Genomic DNA, 18,764 nt, shown 5'->3' with positions numbered 1-18,764 from the left:
CTGGTGGTAATCCTGGATTACTGTCCACTCACCCAGTCAGTTGTAGTTTCAGGGCAGCCAGATTTAACTCATTTCAAGCACAAATGACAAAGATCAACTTAGGCACAATCAACAGTAACCCAACATAAAATCAAACAAGTTTCACACAATCTGGCCAGAACAGCACATTGCACTAGGTGAGACCAAACCAGTTGACCAACTAGTTATAAGTGGAGGCTGCTCAAATCCTAAGTCTTGTCTTCATCTTCTTGGTGTGAATGTTCTATCATCAAATCAAAATTGGAAAAAGACATTCTCGTTAGGTGATACCAAATCTTTGTTTATATTCAGGAAAGTGAAATACTGAGATGAAACCAAAATGAAGAGTAGAAAAGAGTTTGACAATTGGCTCACGTCCTACAAATTCGGGTAGTTAATTAACTGTCTAAACCTTACTGACCATTACCTGAGTCATGAACATTGTACAGGAAGTACAGATGGCAAGATATGACCTTGACGACCAAGATGACCTTGACCATCATGACCATAGCCTGAGTGAAGGCTAAAATAAGTTGATTTTGACCTAGTTTCAATATGTGTAATATCTATTAGATGTTGGGTGTGAAAACAATATATCTGACTGCTCGTTGACAAAGTACACGATGACAAAAGACACCAGCATGATCACAACCCCAAGACTCAAAGTTGTCGTCTGAAACAGAAAATGTTCAAGCAATAAGAAGCATGTTCACTCAATTTGCTTGAAAGGACCACAGAGAAGGTATGGTTCCTGATCAAGCCAATGAAAAACACAACATATGATGACACAGATGGCCTAATGTATATTTAGTTTACACCTTTAGCACTATGAAAATAAATATACACAATAGTCTCAAATTTACACTATAATTGATTTTTACCAACTGATCACAGAACAATGTAATTAGATTTAATAAAATACCCATTGATTTAGCACTAGCATCCTCTAATGTTTCTTTTCAAGTATATCTGATCAATGGTAAAGGTCAGCCATGTTTTAAAGAAGCATCCAATATGTTAAAAGCAAGAATTTATTTCCACTGGCAAAATGTTTAACAATGGGTTAAATGTTAAAACAAACACTGATATGCACTAGTGGTGGTCCGATTAATTGAAATAATCGAAGATTGGTCGCAGTGACTAAACGACCAAGCAATCGATCATGTTTTCTCATAATCGAACACAAACAATTTTGGAACACTTGTTAACTTTCACACAGTTGCTTTTCTCTGTTACATTTCATGAGCACTACAAGCTTGCCCAAGTCATGATTGAATTTATCTTAAAGACCCCCAAGAAATTTATGTTCCTTACATACTAGTCATCTTTTAAAGTTGAGCAATTTTTAAAAAACCCCAAAGAACTACATGTTTTTTCTTTATGTTTTTGTGCAAACATAACCAGGAAAATCTGATAAATGACGCTGACCAATTATTTTCGATGATTGATCGGTTGTAATGAACCAATCATCAATTATGAGATTTTAACCAATTCCAAACACTAACATGCACACATTCTGAAAAAATTACATCCTATAAGTGAACTTTCCTAAAAGTTGAACCATATGTAATATTGGCAGAGTATATTTGTGATTGTAGAAGAGTGGTCAGAGAGACAGATATGATGAAGCCGGCTACTGCAAGAGGCATTACAGAGAATGACCTGAGTGCTGGACACAGTCTGGCTACAAGTCAGCAATATTAGGGCGTATGTTTAATTGCATCGTGTACTAGCAGCTTGCCAAGTTGAAATGTGCTGGTTTAGATCAAACTTTACATTTTGTAACTATAAGTTGTGGTTGTGTGTTGGTTATTTCCGCACTCAGCACATTCTCTTCCCACAGAGGTTACTCCTGTCATATCTTCCTACGTAACCTCTGTTCTAATACGGCCCTTTCATGGTGTGAGCGTTCAAGACTCGTGATTGGAGGCAATCAGATTTAGTTGTGCAATCAGCGACGTTGTTTCAAAAGTGATCATTCGCAAGGCCTTGGTAATTTCCGTATGCTTCGAGAAAACTAAACTTCTTCCCCTGCGCAATGCGTAAACGTTTCTTCTAGACAGAACTCAGTCATGTTATGGCGGATCAGTGGCGTCTCCATCGCCCTCGTTGACAACGGACAAGCTAGCCATTAAACGTCTTGTGTGTAACATCAACACAAGTCCCCGGCAGATGGGGGGATATTTGTGGCCCCACATTTGCTTGTGTTAGTCAAGTTGAATCTAAGTCGATGTAACACGTGTTCTGATTGGATAGAAAGAAGGGAGATAATTCGTGTTGCGATCTTTTGCCGCTAGGGGATTTTACGAGAACCGGGAAATATGTCCGTATTAGAACAGAGGTTACGTAGGAAGATATGACAGGAGTAACCTCTGTGGGAAGAGAATGCACTCAGCAATGTTCCAGCTATATGATGGCGGTCAGGAAACAACGGACCGGACAATCCAGTGACTGACATCATTAGAACTGATCTACAGAGCTGGGGTAGGATGACACATCAACCAATCAGCCGGCATGACCACTCGCCCTGTTCCTTGCCGCTTACGACAACAAGCACAGGCACGGTTTGGTGGAGATAACCTTTGCATTGAAATATGATGTAACTGCCATAAAATCCCAGGATATTATAAAAATGGCAGTCAACTGAGATAGGTTGTGTCTCTCACATACAAATGTACTAGTGGTGGTGTGAACACAGCCGCTTGTTGTACTCACATACACACAGCATGTCATGATTGTATTCACATAAACACAGCATGTCATTAATGTATTCACATAAACACAGCATGTCATGATTGTATTCACATAAACACAGCATGTCATTAATGTATTCACATAAACACAGCATGTCATTAATGTATTCACATACACACTGCATGTCATGATTGTATTCACATAAACACAGCATGTCATGATTGTATTCACATAAACACAGCATGTCATTAATGTATTCACATAAACACAGCATGTCATTAATGTATTCACATACACACTGCATGTCATGATTGTATTCACATAAACACAGCATGTCATGAATGTATTCACATACACACTGCATGTCATTAATGTATTCACATACACACTGCATGTCATTAATGTATTCACATAAACACAGCATGTCATGAATGTATTCACATACACACTGCATGTCATGATTGTATTCACATAAACACTGCATGTCATGAATGTATTCACATAAACACAGCATGTCATTAATGTATTCACATACACACTGCATGTCATGATTGTATTCACAAACACAGCATGTCATGAATGTATTCACACATACACACTGCATGTCATTAATGTATTAACATAAACACAGCATGTCATGAATGTATTCACATACACACTGCATGTCATTAATGTATTCACATAAACACAGCATGTCATGAATGTATTCATATAAACACAGCATGTCATGAATGTATTCACATAAACACAGCATGTCATGAATGTATTCACATAAACACAGCATGTCATGAATGTATTCACATAAACACAGCCTGTCATGAATGTATTCACATACACACTGCATGTCATGATTGTATTCACATAAACACAGCATGTCATGAATGTATTCACATAAACACAGCATGTCATGAATGTATTCACATAAACACAGCATGTCATGAATGTATTCACATAAACACTGCATGTCATGAATGTATTCACATAAACACAGCATGTCATTAATGTATTCACATACACACTGCATGTCATTAATGTATTCACATACACACTGCATGTCATTAATGTATTCACATAAACACAGCATGTCATGAATGTACTCACATAAACACAGCATGTCATGAATGTATTCACATAAACACTGCATGTCATGAATGTATTCACATAAACACAGCATGTCATGAATGTATTCACATAAACACAGCATGTCATGAATGTATTCACATAAACACAGCATGTCATGAATGTATTCACATAAACACAGCATGTCATTAATGTATTCACATAAACACTGCATGTCATGAATGTATTCACATAAACACTGCATGTCATTAATGTATTCACATAAACACTGCATGTCATTAATGTATTCACATAAACACAGCATGTCATTAATGTATTCACATAAACACTGCATGTCATTAATGTATTCACATAAACACTGCATGTCATAAATGTATTCACATAAACACTGCATGTCATGAATGTATTCACATAAATACAGCATGTCATGAATGTATTCACATACACACTGCATGTCATTAATGTAGTCACATAAACACAGCATGTCATGAATGTATTCACATAAACACTGCATGTCATGAATGTATTCACATACACACTGCATGTCATTAATGTATTCACATACACACTGCATGTCATGATTGTATTCACATACACACTGCATGTCATGATTGTATTCACATAAACACAGCATGTCATTAATGTATTCACATAAACACAGCATGTCATGAATGTATTCACATAAGCACAGCATGTCATGAATGTATTCACATAAACACAGCATGTCATGAATGTATTCACATAAACACAGCATGTCATGAATGTATTCACATAAACACAGCATGTCATGAATGTATTCACATAAACACAGCATGTCATGAATGTATTCACATAAACACAGCATGTCATGAATGTATTCACATAAACACTGCATGTCATGAATGTATTCACATAAACACTGCATGTCATGAATGTATTCACATAAACACAGCATGTCATGAATGTATTCACATAAACACAGCATGTCATTAATGTATTCACATAAACACTGCATGTCATTAATGTATTCACATAAACACAGCATGTCATGAATGTATTCACATAAACACAGCATGTCATGAATGTATTCACATACACACTGCATGTCATGAATGTATTCACATACACACTGCATGTCATGAATGTATTCACATACACACTGCATGTCATGAATGTATTCACATACACACTGCATGTCATACTTGTATTCATATTAACACAGAATGCTAAACACGGCATAATGTGAATGCAATAAATGTATTCATATAAACACAGAATGCTGTGAATAAATTCATATAAACACAGGATAGTGTGAATGTATTCACATCATGCTGTGAAAGTTATCAGAGGACCATGTGAATGAGATTCACATCATAGCATGTGTTAAGTTATTTTCAGTTAACTTCATATGAGAAACATACAAAGTGATTCCTGAGATTCATGTCACAATCAGAAATATACATATTTTGTTTCAGAGTAACACATTTCACCCCTAGCTACATAACTTCAATATATATCTAGAAGACATGTTGACAGAACATGGACTCTCATAATGCTCCAAAATATCTGACAAGATGTACATGTTGACAGAATATGGATATTCTCCCACTATTCCAATATATTCTCAGACAAATGTACATGTTGACAGAACATGGATGGTTCTCCCATAATACTCCAATATATATCTAGACAAGATGTACATGTTGACAGAACATGGATGGTTCTCCCACACCTTGCTGTAAATACACAAGCTAAAACTAAACCCAAGGAAACTAAAACCAGAAAAACTAAATCCACTACAACAACTCAACTTGCTATGTTACTAAACAACAGTCACGAAACAACATGGAAAGCTTCACAATGTCCGGAGCATGTCAGATTGCCAGCGTGAGAGGTGTTAGTCTATCTTTCACACCTTGTTCTTCAAAACTATACAAGAAAACGACACCGGATACAGGCTTCACTTGGATATCAGCTTCTGTTCTGTGTTAAATGTGCAATAAAATTTGGACATTATGTGAGAAAGGATAACATAATGGTATAGCCTGCTTGTATCAGATAATCTCATGGATATTGAATGTTGGAAGGACAGGATGTATTATTGAAACAGTCTGACTTACTTGGTTCAGGACAAAGAAAACCAACATGCTGTTAGTAGAAGCGAAATCATGTTTCAAGTTGGTGAAAAAGCATGCAAAAGAATAATTTTGACTGCCATTACAAGTGCAGCATTTAGTGACATTCCTCCTGCAAGACTACTATCTAAGGGAGACAACTGCTGTCATGACTGACACTACATATAGACAGACTTTAGAATCGTAGATAGGTTTTGTTATGGTACATCCTCATCAAGTTAAACTTCCCAGATGTAAATCTGCTCCCCTGGTCCTCATGCCATACACTCACTACCTGTTGCCACCAAACATAATTTTTATGCCCTTTCTGAGGGCGAGACCCCAACCAGACAGTGATGAAGGTGACACACACATCAATACTATAATCATGTCACGCTCACTATGCACAGTTCTAGAGAAATACTATATCAATTTGGTTTAAGGTGGAGAAATAGTTAAACCCATCGATATGGTAACTGGAATCAGCTTGTCCCCTTACAGGATCAGTCATTCTACTTCCAGGTTCAAGACATTACAGCGACTTACAGACTTACACACCCCTTACAGACTGAGTGTTTTGTGTGTTCAAATATTCACAGTGAACATATGAGGGTGAAATGTGTGTGTGTGTGTGTGTGTGTGTATTGTCAAGTATTGAGAGGATGTAGCAGTCCCTTGTCTCAAGTATTAAGGTGATGTAGCAGCCCCTGGTGTCAAGTATTGAGGTGATGTAGCAGCCCCTGGTGTCAAGTATTGAGGTGATGTAGCAGACCCTGGTGTCAAGTATTGAGGTGATGTAGCAGCCCCTGGTGTCAAGTATTGAGGGGATGAAGCAACCCCTGGTGTCAAGTATTGAGGGGATGTGGCAGCCCCTGGTGTCAAGTATTAAGGTGCTGTAGCAGCCCCTGGTGTCAAGTATTGAGGGATGTAGCAGCCCCTGGTGTCAAGTATTGAGGGGATGTAGCAGCCCCTGGTGGTGTATTGAGGGGATGTAGCAGCCCCTGGTGTCAAGTATTGAGGGGATGTAGCAGCCCCTGGTGTCAAGTATTGAGGGGATGTAGCAGCCCCTGGTGTCAAGTATTGAGGGGATGTAGCAGCCCCTGGTGTCAAGTATTGAGGGGATGTAGCAGCCCCTGGTGTCAAGTATTGAGGGGATGTAGCAGCCCCTGGTGTCAAGTATTGAGGGGATGTAGCAGCCCTGGTGTCAAGTATTGAGGGGATGTAGCAGCCCCTGGTGTCAAGTATTGAGGGGATGTAGCAGCCCCTGGTGTCAAGTATTGAGGGGATGTGGCAGCCCCTGGTGTCAAGTATTGAGGGGATGTAGCAGCCCCTGGTGTCAAGTATTGAGGTGCTGTAGCAGACCCTGGTGTCAAGTATTAAGGTGCTGTAGCAGCCCCTGGTGTCAAGTATTGAGGGGATGTAGCAGCCCCTGGTGTCAAGTATTGAGGGGATGTAGCAGCCCCTGGTGTCAAGTATTGAGGGGATGTAGCAGCCCCTGGTGTCAAGTATTGAGGGGATGTAGCAGCCCCTGGTGTCAAGTATTGAGGTGCTGTAGCAGCCCCTGGTGTCAAGTATTGAGGGGATGTAGCAGCCCCTGGTGTCAAGTATTGAGGTGCTGTAGCAGCCCCTGGTGTGGTATTGAGGGTGATGAAGCAACCCCTGGTGTCAAGTATTGAGGTGATGTAGCAGCCCCTGGTGTCAAGTATTGAGGGGATGTAGCAGCCCCTGGTGTCAAGTATTGAGGTGATGTAGCAGCCCCTGGTGTCAAGTATTGAGGGGATGTAGCAGCCCCTGGTGTCAAGTATTGAGGGGATGTAGCAGCCCCTGGTGTCAAGTATTGAGGTGCTGTAGCAGCCCCTGGTGTCAAGTATTGAGGGGATGAAGCAACCCCTGGTGTCAAGTATTAAGGTGCTGTAGCAGCCCCTGGTGTCAAGTATTGAGGGGATGTAGCAGCCCCTGGTGTCAAGTATTGAGGTGATGTAGCAGCCCCTGGTGTCAAGTATTGAGGGATGTAGCAGCCCCTGGTGTCAGGGGCTGTAGCAGCCCCTGGGTATTGAGGTGATGTAGCAGCCCCTGGTGTCAAGTATTGAGGGATGAAGCAACCCCTGGTGTCAAGTATTAAGGTGCTGTAGCAGCCCCTGGTGTCAAGTATTGAGGGGATGTAGCAGCCCCTGGTGTCAAGTATTAAGGTGCTGTAGCAGCCCCTGGTGTCAAGTATTGAGGGGATGTAGCAGCCCCTGGTGTCAAGTATTGAGGGGATGTAGCAGCCCCTGGTGTCAAGTATTGAGGTGCTGTAGCAGCCCCTGGTGTCAAGTATTGAGGGGATGAAGCAACCCCTGGTGTCAAGTATTAAGGTGCTGTAGCAGCCCCTGGTGTCAAGTATTGAGGGGATGTAGCAACCCCTGGTGTCAGGTATTGAGGGATGTAGCAGCCCCTGGTGTCAGAGTATTGAGGGATGTAGCAGACCCTGGTGTCAAGTATTGAGGGATGTAGCAGACCCTGGTGTCAAGTATTGAGGTGATGTAGCAGACCCTGGTGTCAAGTATTGAGGGGTGCTGCAGCCCCTGGTGTCAAGTATTGAGGGGATGTAGCAGCCCCTGGTGTCAAGTATTGAGGGATGTAGCAGCCCCTGGTGTCAAGTATTGAGGTGATGTAGCAGCCCCTGGTGTCAAGTATTAAGGTGCTGTAGCAGCCCCTGGTGTCAAGTATTGAGAGGATGTAGCAGCCCCTGGTGTCAAGTATTGAGAGGATGTAGCAACCCCTGGTGTCAAGTATTGAGGTGATGTAGCAGCCCCTGGTGTCAAGTATTGAGGTGATGTAGCAGTATTAAGGGTGTCAAGTATTGAGGGGATGAAGCATGAAGCACCCCTGGTGTCAAGTATTGAGGGGATGTAGCAGCCCCTGGTGTCAAGTATTGAGGGGATGTAGCAGCCCCTGGTGTCAGGTATTGAGGGGATGTGGCAGCCCCTGGTGTCAAGTATTGAGGGGATGTAGCAGCCCCTGGTGTCAAGTATTGAGGGGATGTAGCAGCCCCTGGTGTCAAGTATTGAGGGGATGTGGCAGCCCCTGGCGCTGATTTCTCGCAGCAAGCCCTCTCGAAACAAACTTTAGACTGAGTTTTTACTCAAATTTGAGAAAATGCATTTCCCAGAGTGAACTAAAATCGATAGTAAACTCAAACATAGTAGACAGTTTGAGTTTGGTGGATAGATTACTTAAGTTGTTTGGGCTCTTTTATTCAAAAAATGCAGTTGAGTTTAAAATTCAGCTGTTTCAAATTGTCAAACTCAGTTTGAAATTTGAGTAAAAACTTAAGTTAGTTTCGAGAAATCGGGGCCTGGTGTCAAGTATTGAGGGGATGTAGCAGCCCCTGGTGTCAAGTATTGAGGTGATGTAGCAGACCCCTGGTGTCATTGAGGTATTGAGGGGATGTGGCAGCCCCTGGTGTCAAGTATTGAGGTGCTGTAGCAGACCCTGGTGTCAAGTATTGAGGTGCTGTAGCAGACCCTGGTGTCAAGTATTGAGGGGATGTAGCAGCCCCTGGTGTCAAGTATTGAGGTGCTGTAGCAGCCCCTGGTGTCAAGTATTGAGGTGTTGTAGCAGACCCTTGTCTCAAGTATTGAGGTGATGTAGCAGCCCCTGGTGTCAAGTATTGAGGTGCTGTAGCAGACCCTGGTGTCAAGTATTGAGGTGCTGTAGCAGACCCTGGTGTCAAGTATTGAGGTGCTGTAGCAGACCCTGGTGTCAAGTATTGAGGTGATGTAGCAGACCCTGGTGTCAAGTATTAAGGTGCTGTAGCAGACCCTGGTGTCAAGTATTGAGGGGATGTAGCAGCCCCTGGTGTCAAGTATTGAGGGGATGTAGCAGCCCCTGGTGTCAAGTATTGAGGCGCTGTAGCAGACCCTGGTGTCAAGTATTGAGGGGATGTAGCAGCCCCTGGTGTCAAGTATTGAGGTGCTGTAGCAGACCCTTGTCTCAAGTATTAAGGTGCTGTAGCAGACCCTGGTGTCAAGTATTGAGGGGATGTGGCAGCCCCTGGTGTCAAGTATTGAGGGGATGTAGCAGCCCCTGGTGTCAAGTATTGAGGTGCTGTAGCAGGGATTAAGGTGCTGTAGCAGACCCTGGTGGTCTCAAGGGGATGTGGCAGCCCCTGGTGTCAAGTATTGAGGTGCTGTAGCAGCCCCTGGTGTCAAGTATTGAGGTGCTGTAGCAGCCCCTGGTGTCAAGTATTGAGGTGCTGTAGCAGCCCCTGGTGTCAAGTATTGAGGTGATGTAGCAGACCCTGGTGTCAAGTATTAAGGTGCTGTAGCAGACCCTGGTGTCAAGTATTGGGGATGTGGCAGCCCCTGGTGTCAAGTATTGAGGTGATGTAGCAGCCCCTGGTGTCAAGTATTAAGACCCCTGGGGATGATGTAGCAGCCCCTGGTGTCAAGTATTTAAGGTGCTGTAGCAGACCCTGGTGTCAAGTATTAAGGTGCTGTAGCAGCCCCTGGTGTCAAGTATTGAGGGGATGTAGCAGCCCCTGGTGTCAAGTATTGAGGTGATGTAGCAGCCCCTGGTGTCAAGTATTGAGGGGATGTAGCAGCCCCTGGTGTCAAGTATTGAGGGGATGTGGCAGCCCCTGGTGTCAAGTATTAAGGGGATGTAATCTACAGAACTCATAAAAGCAGGGTTTAGTTCATTAAGCTTTTGACTACGAGTAAAATCATAAGGAACAAAACAAGTAATGTCTACATGTAATAAACAATAAACAATAAACAATAAACACTGAGAAGGACAAGTTTCACTTTACATGATAAGCTTTGATTATCACAAACATTCTGTGAGCTGTTAATGAGGACGGGTGAGACAGAGTAAGTTTCCATGAGGCAACAAATGCTGAATTATGGGAAAGCATTTTGAACATGTTTCCAAAACTTTAGAAGCAAAAATTACAAGGCAAAATAAGATTTTCAAAACAAAAATTAATTATGTGACTGAACACTGAATGAAGTTTGGTGAATGAACTTGGCAGTGTTTGCAGGTTAAACTAAGGAAGCCATGCTGAGAATGTACCCAACCACCCAAGGTCTACGGTTCCGGAGACATAGGATCTGGGGGCTTACATTATATGCTTTCATCAACTTTGTGGCGTCTGGCTTGAGCCAGTGTTAAATATTACATCTGCGCTTCCGTTGATAAAATATACTACTATCATTGAGACTAGTAGAATGGCTATCCCAACACAAAGGGTTAAAACCTGAAAGCAAAGTAGTTGTCATGAAATCTTTATCTCATAAAGGTGTTAAGATTATTTCACATCATCATATAACGAATACATCCAACAGAGTTGCAGATGCTACTTGATGAAAACCGCCACCAAATGTGTTACGGACTGCAGAATGTCAGCAGTCAAATGCCAAGTTACTGGCAAAGTCACCCAAACCAAGTCAATTTTGTTTTGACTGCTTTCATGTAAACACCACCATACTGATAGAACTACAAAATTGTTTAAACACTCCCAGAGCAAGTTAAAAAGAATCGATTTCGCTGATCATATTCAATAACTTTTCATACCAAGAGCTTGACAAATTTCTCAACATCATAAGCATGTTATACAAGTATATACAAGTTTACACAGCATAACTATACAGCTTAATTCAATATATTGAAAGCAAAATGACAAAAACTGACACTCAGTGGTACATGTATAGTAGATTACAAGGTAACCATGGCAACAGCAACTATACAATGCAGATACCAAATACAGGTTTAAGCTGAGCAGGGAGGTGACTGTAACACTGCTGTGTACCTATATGACACATAGTCTCCTTCAGAGGTGCAATATGCTTTGATAGTGAGTGTCAAGGAAATGAAAGTACATGTGTACCTGACTCCATTATCATTAGACTTTCAACACAAAATCCATGAACTAGTCTTACTATCTACATGATTCATACTGTCTCACTGAGGTTCGAGGTCATCTCATCTATGAAACCTAAAGCTAGATATCCTAAAGGCCTAGGATAAACTTACAGCTGATGTTCTCTCACACAATCAAGTAGGGAAAAGAATGGCAACACCTTGGCATAGATATATCACATACTCAGTGATGTCCAAAGATTTCTTCATAAACAGTTCTTATTCTCCATATTCTACCACTACAATTAGATTCTGAACCTCTGTGAGTTGTCAGTTCGTACTAGTAAGACTGGATTCTGAACCTCTGTGAGTTGTCAGTTCGTACTAGTAAGACTGGATTCTGCACCTTCTGTGAGTTGTCAGTTTGTACTAGTAAGACTGGATTCTGCACCTTCTGTGAGTTGTCAGTTCGTACTACTAAGACTGGATTCTGCACCTTCTGTGAGTTGTCAGTTTGTACTAGTAAGACTGGATTCTGCACCTTCTGTGAGTTGTCAGTTTGTACTAGTAAGACTGGATTCTGCACCTTCTGTGAGTTGTCAGTTCGTACTAGTAAGACTGGATTCTGCACCTTCTGTGAGTTGTCAGTTCGTACTAGTAAGACTGGATTCTGCACCTTCTGTGAGTTGTCAGTTCGTACTAGTAAGACTGGATTCTGCACCTTCTGTGAGTTGTCAGTTCGTACTACTAAGACTGGATTCTGCACCTTCTGTGAGTTGTCAGTTCGTACTACTAAGACTGGATTCTGCACCTTCTGTGAGTTGTCAGTTCGTACTACTAAGACTGGATTCTGCACCTTCTGTGAGTTGTCAGTTTGTACTACTAAGACTGGATTCTGCACCTTCTGTGAGTTGTCAGTTTGTACTACTAAGACTGGATTCTGCACCTTCTGTGAGTTGTCAGTTCGTACTACTAAGACTGGATTCTGCACCTTCTGTGAGTTGTCAGTTCGTACTAGTAAGACTGGATTCTGCACCTTCTGTGAGTTGTCAGTTCGTACTAGTAAGACTGGATTCTGCACCTTCTGTGAGTTGTCACTGAAGTTAGACCTGCTACAGACTTCTACCCTATAAGTTGTCGCTGTAGTCACCCCCTACCTACTGAGTGTAACACATACGGCAATGTTGAGGAGAAAGTCTACTGGCAGTTGCCTACTGGCAGTTACCTACTGGCAGTTGGTGCAGGAAGAGTGTCAGAAGTCAGACATTGTACAGATGTGGATGAGAAACAAGAAAGTCACGTTACATTGAAAAAAACCCAGAGAAATCAAACAGACTTGTAAATGGACAGAGTATGGCTATTACCTGGAATTGTTGACTAGGGACGAGGAATATCCTGACTTTGAGTGGTTCCCACACACTCTCTGTCCATGTGGAGTAGGTGCCGGACAGCCAGTCATAGTCTGAAACAAACCCATCCATATCACTGGCCCATATCGCCAGGTCAGGGCCCCAGACAACAATGAGGGGAAAGTGGTCCAACTGATGAACAGTTTGTGTCTATTCCTCCACATTTGCATGAGACTTAGCTAGTGTTGAGATGGAGGTAGACTTTGTACAGGTTCCTACTTTATAACTGTCGGACTTACCATCGACAGCAAATGCTGCATTAAGTGAGTGAGTATGGTTTTATGCCGCTTTTAGCAATGCTCCAGCAACATCACAGCGGGGGACACCATAAATGGGCTTCACACATTGTACCCATGTAGGGTATTGAACGCTTTAACCACTAGGCTACCCCACTGCCCTGCAAACGCTGGAGATTTGGCTAGTGTTAACATGGAGGTAGACTTTATACGTGCTCCTATCTTATAACTGCTTTACTTACATTGATATCACATGCTAGAGACAATGTATGTTTGTCAGGGGTAAGTGGGTCGTCTAATGAACAGTAAGAGGTAACAGCTAGACTAGTCTACACCTCCACATTAGCACGAGATTTGGCAGGTGTTAACATGGACGTAGACTTTGTACAGGCTACTATCTTATAACTGGTTTACTTACCATCTATATCAAATGCTGGAGACTTGGCTAGTGTTAACATGGAGGTAGACTTTATACAGGCGCCAACACGAGAATTGCCTGTAGAAGGTTGTGTCAAGTTGCCTTGAATCCAAAGAAACTGATGTGTCTAAAGGCAGAAATGATTAAACAGCTGAAGCCAATCACACACAGAAACTGAATGTTTGTTGACTGTAAAATATAAGACAAAATGTCACAGCTGAACAAGCCATACACTGTACAAATACACGTATGGCATGCATGCAGTTCAGCATTGGTACAAGTGTTCTTAATGAAATACTGACTCACTTAATGCTGTCTTTAAAACCTAACGTGAAGAAACCACAAACATTTTTTCACAAAATATGAGCCAATCAATTCAATGATGTTTTATTACAATGAAGGTTGGAATGACAATTCTAAGCTCCCCACACACCTTGTCCTTGTCTGGAGCTTTGCAGGCATCTTTAGTAACACCAATTTCCTCCCCGAGGTACTGAGCCAGGATGTGATGGGTCAAGGTCGTTACCTGATTTGTGTTCACGTTCACACTCACATAGAACGGGAACGGCTTCTTGGCTTTCTCTGTAAATGAAACACATAAACTAAACTGACCAAGCTGCAAATCATCCCTCATGCTGACCTGTGTCCTACTGAACACACGTGATACAAGTTGCAGATCCTCATCTCCATGCCATATTTTCTTAGGATATTTTAACAGCCACTTAAACTTTCATGCATTACCTATCAAACCGGCCAAGCAAACCTCAAGTGCTTTAAAACATCATTACAGACTTGAACAGGTAAAACATTTGTGTTTGTGTAAGCACAAAGTCTTGCTTCCACTCAGTTAATGATCCAAAGTTCTTGCTTCCACTAGCAGAGATGATCCAGTCAGCACTAACATGATGAGATGAAACAAGATGACGCACCCAGACTGTCGCATCATCTGGGTCGATGCTACTGGAACAGCTCAGTGCACTATCATGTATAAGAGGAAACACTGGAGGAGACTCTCCACCTGAGACTCTCTCAGTCAGCACTAACATCATGTATATGTATGCATGGAAGGATAGCTTCTGGAGGAGACTCCACCTGGACAAGGAGAGACTCTCTCAGTCAGCACTAACATCATGTATATGTATGCATGGAAGGATAGCTTCTGGAGGAGACACTCCACCTGGACAAGGAGAGACTCTCTCAGTCAGCATCATGTATATGTATGCAACATCATGTATATGTATGCATCATGGAAGGATAGCTTCTGGAGGAGACACTCCACCTGGACAAGGAGAGACTCTCTCAGACTCTCCACCTCAAGGAGAGACTCTCAGTCAGCCCCTAACATCTCTCAGTCTGGAAGGATAGCTTCTGGAGACTCTCCACCTGGACAAGGAGATCAGTCAGCACTAACATCATGTATGTATGCATGGAAGGATAGCTTCTGGAGGAGACACTCCACCTGGACAAGGAGAGACTCTCTCAGTCAGCACTAACATCATGTATATGTATGCATGGAAGGATAGCTTCTGGAGGAGACACTCCACCTGGACAAGCAGAGACTCTCTCAGTCAGCACTAACATCATGTATATGTATGCATGGAAGGATAGCTTCTGGAGGAGACACTCCACCTGGACAAGCAGAGACTCTCTCAGTCAGCACTAACATCATGTATATGTATGCATGGAAGGATAGCTTCTGGAGGAGACACTCCACCTGGACAAGCAGAGAGACTCTCTCAGTCAGCACTAACATCATGTATATGTATGCATGGAAGGATAGCTTCTGGAGGAGACACTCCACCTGGACAAGCAGAGACTCTCTCAGTCAGCACTAACATCATGTATATGTATGCATGGAAGGATAGCTTCTGGAGTCAGCACTAACATCATGTATATGTATGCATGGAAGGATAGCTTCTGGAGAAAGATCTTGTGGAATGCTCCAGAAGGTATTTAGACTCAGTCAATCACTGTTTTGTCCATAAATGAAGGGACTTGCATACCACTGCCAGCTCAGTGACTCCTTGATAACATGGTGTCATTGTTGTGCCATAAATATACTGGACAAAATAAGTTAGGGATATTGGGATTTTTATGATTGATATTTTATCAGTGTGTCAATGAATAAATAGATCGTTATTGATAATTTCAAAATTTACTTATATCCCTAACTATTTTTGTCCAGTATTACAATTTGTCTTACAACTTCTTGTTTCATAATGTATCAATCTTGTTTTCCAATATTCAAGCACAATTTCAGCAAAAAAGTTGACACTGACAGTAATAATTGACATTCTGGGTTACAAAACAGGCCATTGGGCCAGAAAGACCAGGTCACACATTGTGACAACCAACTTATTATTCTAGGTAACGCCAGGACAAGGAAGTCTTTTAATTTTAATTCTTTAAATATATCTGGAGTTATACCCTGGTCCAAACACTCTCTCAACAACGGAACATAGATATGATCCATCAGAACCATGATGACACAGTTCAGAAAAAAAAATGGCTGCTGCAAGGTTGATAACTCACAATGTCCTTGTCTGCCTTGAGGGAGCTGGGGGCGGTGTTGCCAGTTGAGAGAGTGTACAGGAAGTGAGCGAGTGTGGTGGCGATGTCTGTGAGAGACTGTGTCTGTGTGTCAGCTGACGGGTCTGACTGGTTGCCGTGGTCAGTCACATTGATCATGGCGGGGAGGTCAAAGCGGCTGTTGAAGAACCTACAAAGAGAGACCGGTTTGAACCAGTGTGAAGATAAACATGTTGGCTTAACGTGACGGGCAACCCAAAATGTCAGGTCATCCGTGTCCATTATCTGACAGATCATAATACAGGAAATACTGTCACGTCACATAAGTCAAGTCATACTGACACCACAGAACAATCTCAAGGTCATATCTGCTGTTTGTCAACTCTTTGTTACATGTGTTACAGGCCAACCATTGAGTCAGGCTAGTTAGAGATCAAGATCAAGATAACAACGCTACAGGTCAACCATCCAGATAACAAGGCTGGAGTCAATCATCAATATAACAATGTTGCAGTCAACCATCAATATAACAGTGCTGCAGGCCAACCATCAATATAACAAGGCTGCAGTCAACCATCAAGATAACAGTGCTGCAGTCAACCATCAAGGTAACAAGGCTGCAGTCAACCATCAAGGTAACAAGGCTCCAGTCAACCATCAATATAACAAGGCTGCAGATCAACCATCAATATAACAAGGCTGCAGTCAACCATCAGTATAACAGTGCTGCAGTCAACCATCAAGGTAACAAGGCTGCAGTCAACCATCAAGATAACAGTGCTGCAGTCAACCATCAAGATAACAGTGCTGCAGTCAACCATCAAGATAACAAGGCTGCAGTCAACCATCAAGGTAACAAGGCTGCAGTCAACCATCAAGGTAACAAGGCTGCAGATCAACCATCAGTATAACAAGGCTGCAGTCAACCATCAATATAACAAGGCTGCAGATCAACCATCAAGGTAACAAGGCTGCAGTCAACCATCAAGGTAACAAGGCTGCAGTCAACCATCAAGATAACAGTGCTGCAGTCAACCATCAGTATAACAAGGTTGCAGTCAACCATCAAGGTAACAGTGCTGCAGTCAACCATCAATATAACCAGGCTGCAGTCAACCATCAAGGTAACCAGGCTGCAGTCAACCATCAAGGTAACAAGGCTGCAGTCAACCATCAATATAACAAGGCTGCAGTCAACCATCAAGATAACAAGGCTGCAGTCAACCATCAAGATAACAGTGCTGCAGTCAACCATCAAGCAGTAACAAGGCTGCAGTCAACCATCAAGATAACAGTGCTGCAGTCAACCATCAAGATAACAGTGCTGCAGTCAACCATCAAGATAACAAGGCTGCAGTCAACCATCAAGATAACAACAGTGCTGCAGTCAACCATCAAGGTAACAAGGCTGCAGTCAACCATCAAGATAACAGTGCTGCAGTCAACCATCAAGATAACAGTGCTGCAGTCAACCATCAAGGTAACAAGGCTGCAGTCAACCATCAAGGCTGCAGTCAACCATCAAGTGCTGCAGTCAACCATCAAGATAACAAGGCTGCAGTCAACCATCAAGATAACAAGGCTGCAGTCAACCATCAAGATAACAAGGCTGCAGTCAACCATCAAGGTAACAAGGCTGCAGTCAACCATCAAGATAACAAGGCTGCAGTCAACCATCATAACAAGGCTGCAGTATACAGTGCTGCAGTCAACCATCAAGATAACAAGGCTGCAGTCAACCATCAAGATAACAAGGCTGCAGTCAACCATCAAGATAACAAGGCTGCAGTCAACCATCAAGATAACAAGGCTGCAGTCAACCATCAATATAACAGCTGCTGCAGTCAACCATCAATATAACAAGGCTGCAGTCAACCATCATAACAAGGCTGCAGTCAACCATCAAATAACAAGGCTGCAGTCAACCATCAATATAACAAGGCTGCAGTCAACCATCAAGGTAACAAGGCTGCAGTCAACCATCAAGATAACAGTGCTGCAGTCAACCATCAATATAACAAGGCTGCAGATCAACCATCAAGATAACAAGGCTGCAGTCAACCATCAATATAACAAGGCTGCAGTCAACCATCAAGGTAACAAGGCTGCAGTCAACCATCAATATAACAAGGCTGCAGTCAACCATCAAGGTAACAGTGCTGCAGTCAACCATCAAGGTAATGCACATACAATGAAACATAACAACACACAACCTGAGGCTCAATGGTCACATGAGGCCTTCAGGTGCTGAGCGAGACATACTGACCTGTTGGTGTATTCCTTCTGGTGGTCGGTCAGGACGATGGCGGGAATATTGGCCTTCATCAGGAACCTCTGGACGGAGGCTGGGGGGAGTGGCGTATCATCTGTCACATTGTCAAGTTGAACACCCAGCGACGACCCGATGGACTTCAGCGAACTGATCATGTCGGACAGCTGGGTTTAA

General features: G+C 42.5%; 1 protein-coding gene across 1 annotated transcript in view; it reads right to left on the bottom strand.

The window, feature by feature from the left end:
• Positions 1 to 603: 603 nt before the first annotated feature.
• Positions 604 to 18,764, bottom strand: part of LOC124285206 (nicastrin-like) — a 60,614-nt gene continuing 42,453 nt past the window's right edge. The window contains exons 9-17 of the mRNA XM_046721393.1: positions 18,585 to 18,754; positions 16,322 to 16,508; positions 15,454 to 15,590; positions 14,658 to 14,881; positions 14,223 to 14,371; positions 13,790 to 13,916; positions 13,091 to 13,188; positions 10,991 to 11,124; positions 604 to 691 (exon numbers count right to left, since the gene is read on the bottom strand). Of these exons, the coding sequence (XP_046577349.1) occupies positions 11,005 to 11,124; positions 13,091 to 13,188; positions 13,790 to 13,916; positions 14,223 to 14,371; positions 14,658 to 14,881; positions 15,454 to 15,590; positions 16,322 to 16,508; positions 18,585 to 18,754 (1,212 nt within the window). The 3' untranslated portion in view covers positions 604 to 691; positions 10,991 to 11,004. The remainder of the gene's footprint in view (positions 692 to 10,990; positions 11,125 to 13,090; positions 13,189 to 13,789; positions 13,917 to 14,222; positions 14,372 to 14,657; positions 14,882 to 15,453; positions 15,591 to 16,321; positions 16,509 to 18,584; positions 18,755 to 18,764) is intronic.

The sequence above is a fragment of the Haliotis rubra genome, unplaced genomic scaffold (genome assembly GCF_003918875.1).
Source record: "Haliotis rubra isolate DU_JTF1 unplaced genomic scaffold, ASM391887v1 Scf355, whole genome shotgun sequence".
NCBI classification, from domain to species: Eukaryota; Metazoa; Mollusca; class Gastropoda; order Lepetellida; family Haliotidae; genus Haliotis; species Haliotis rubra.
The sequence above is the reverse complement of the archived record's forward strand: the minus strand, read 5'-3'. Positions and strand labels throughout refer to the sequence as shown.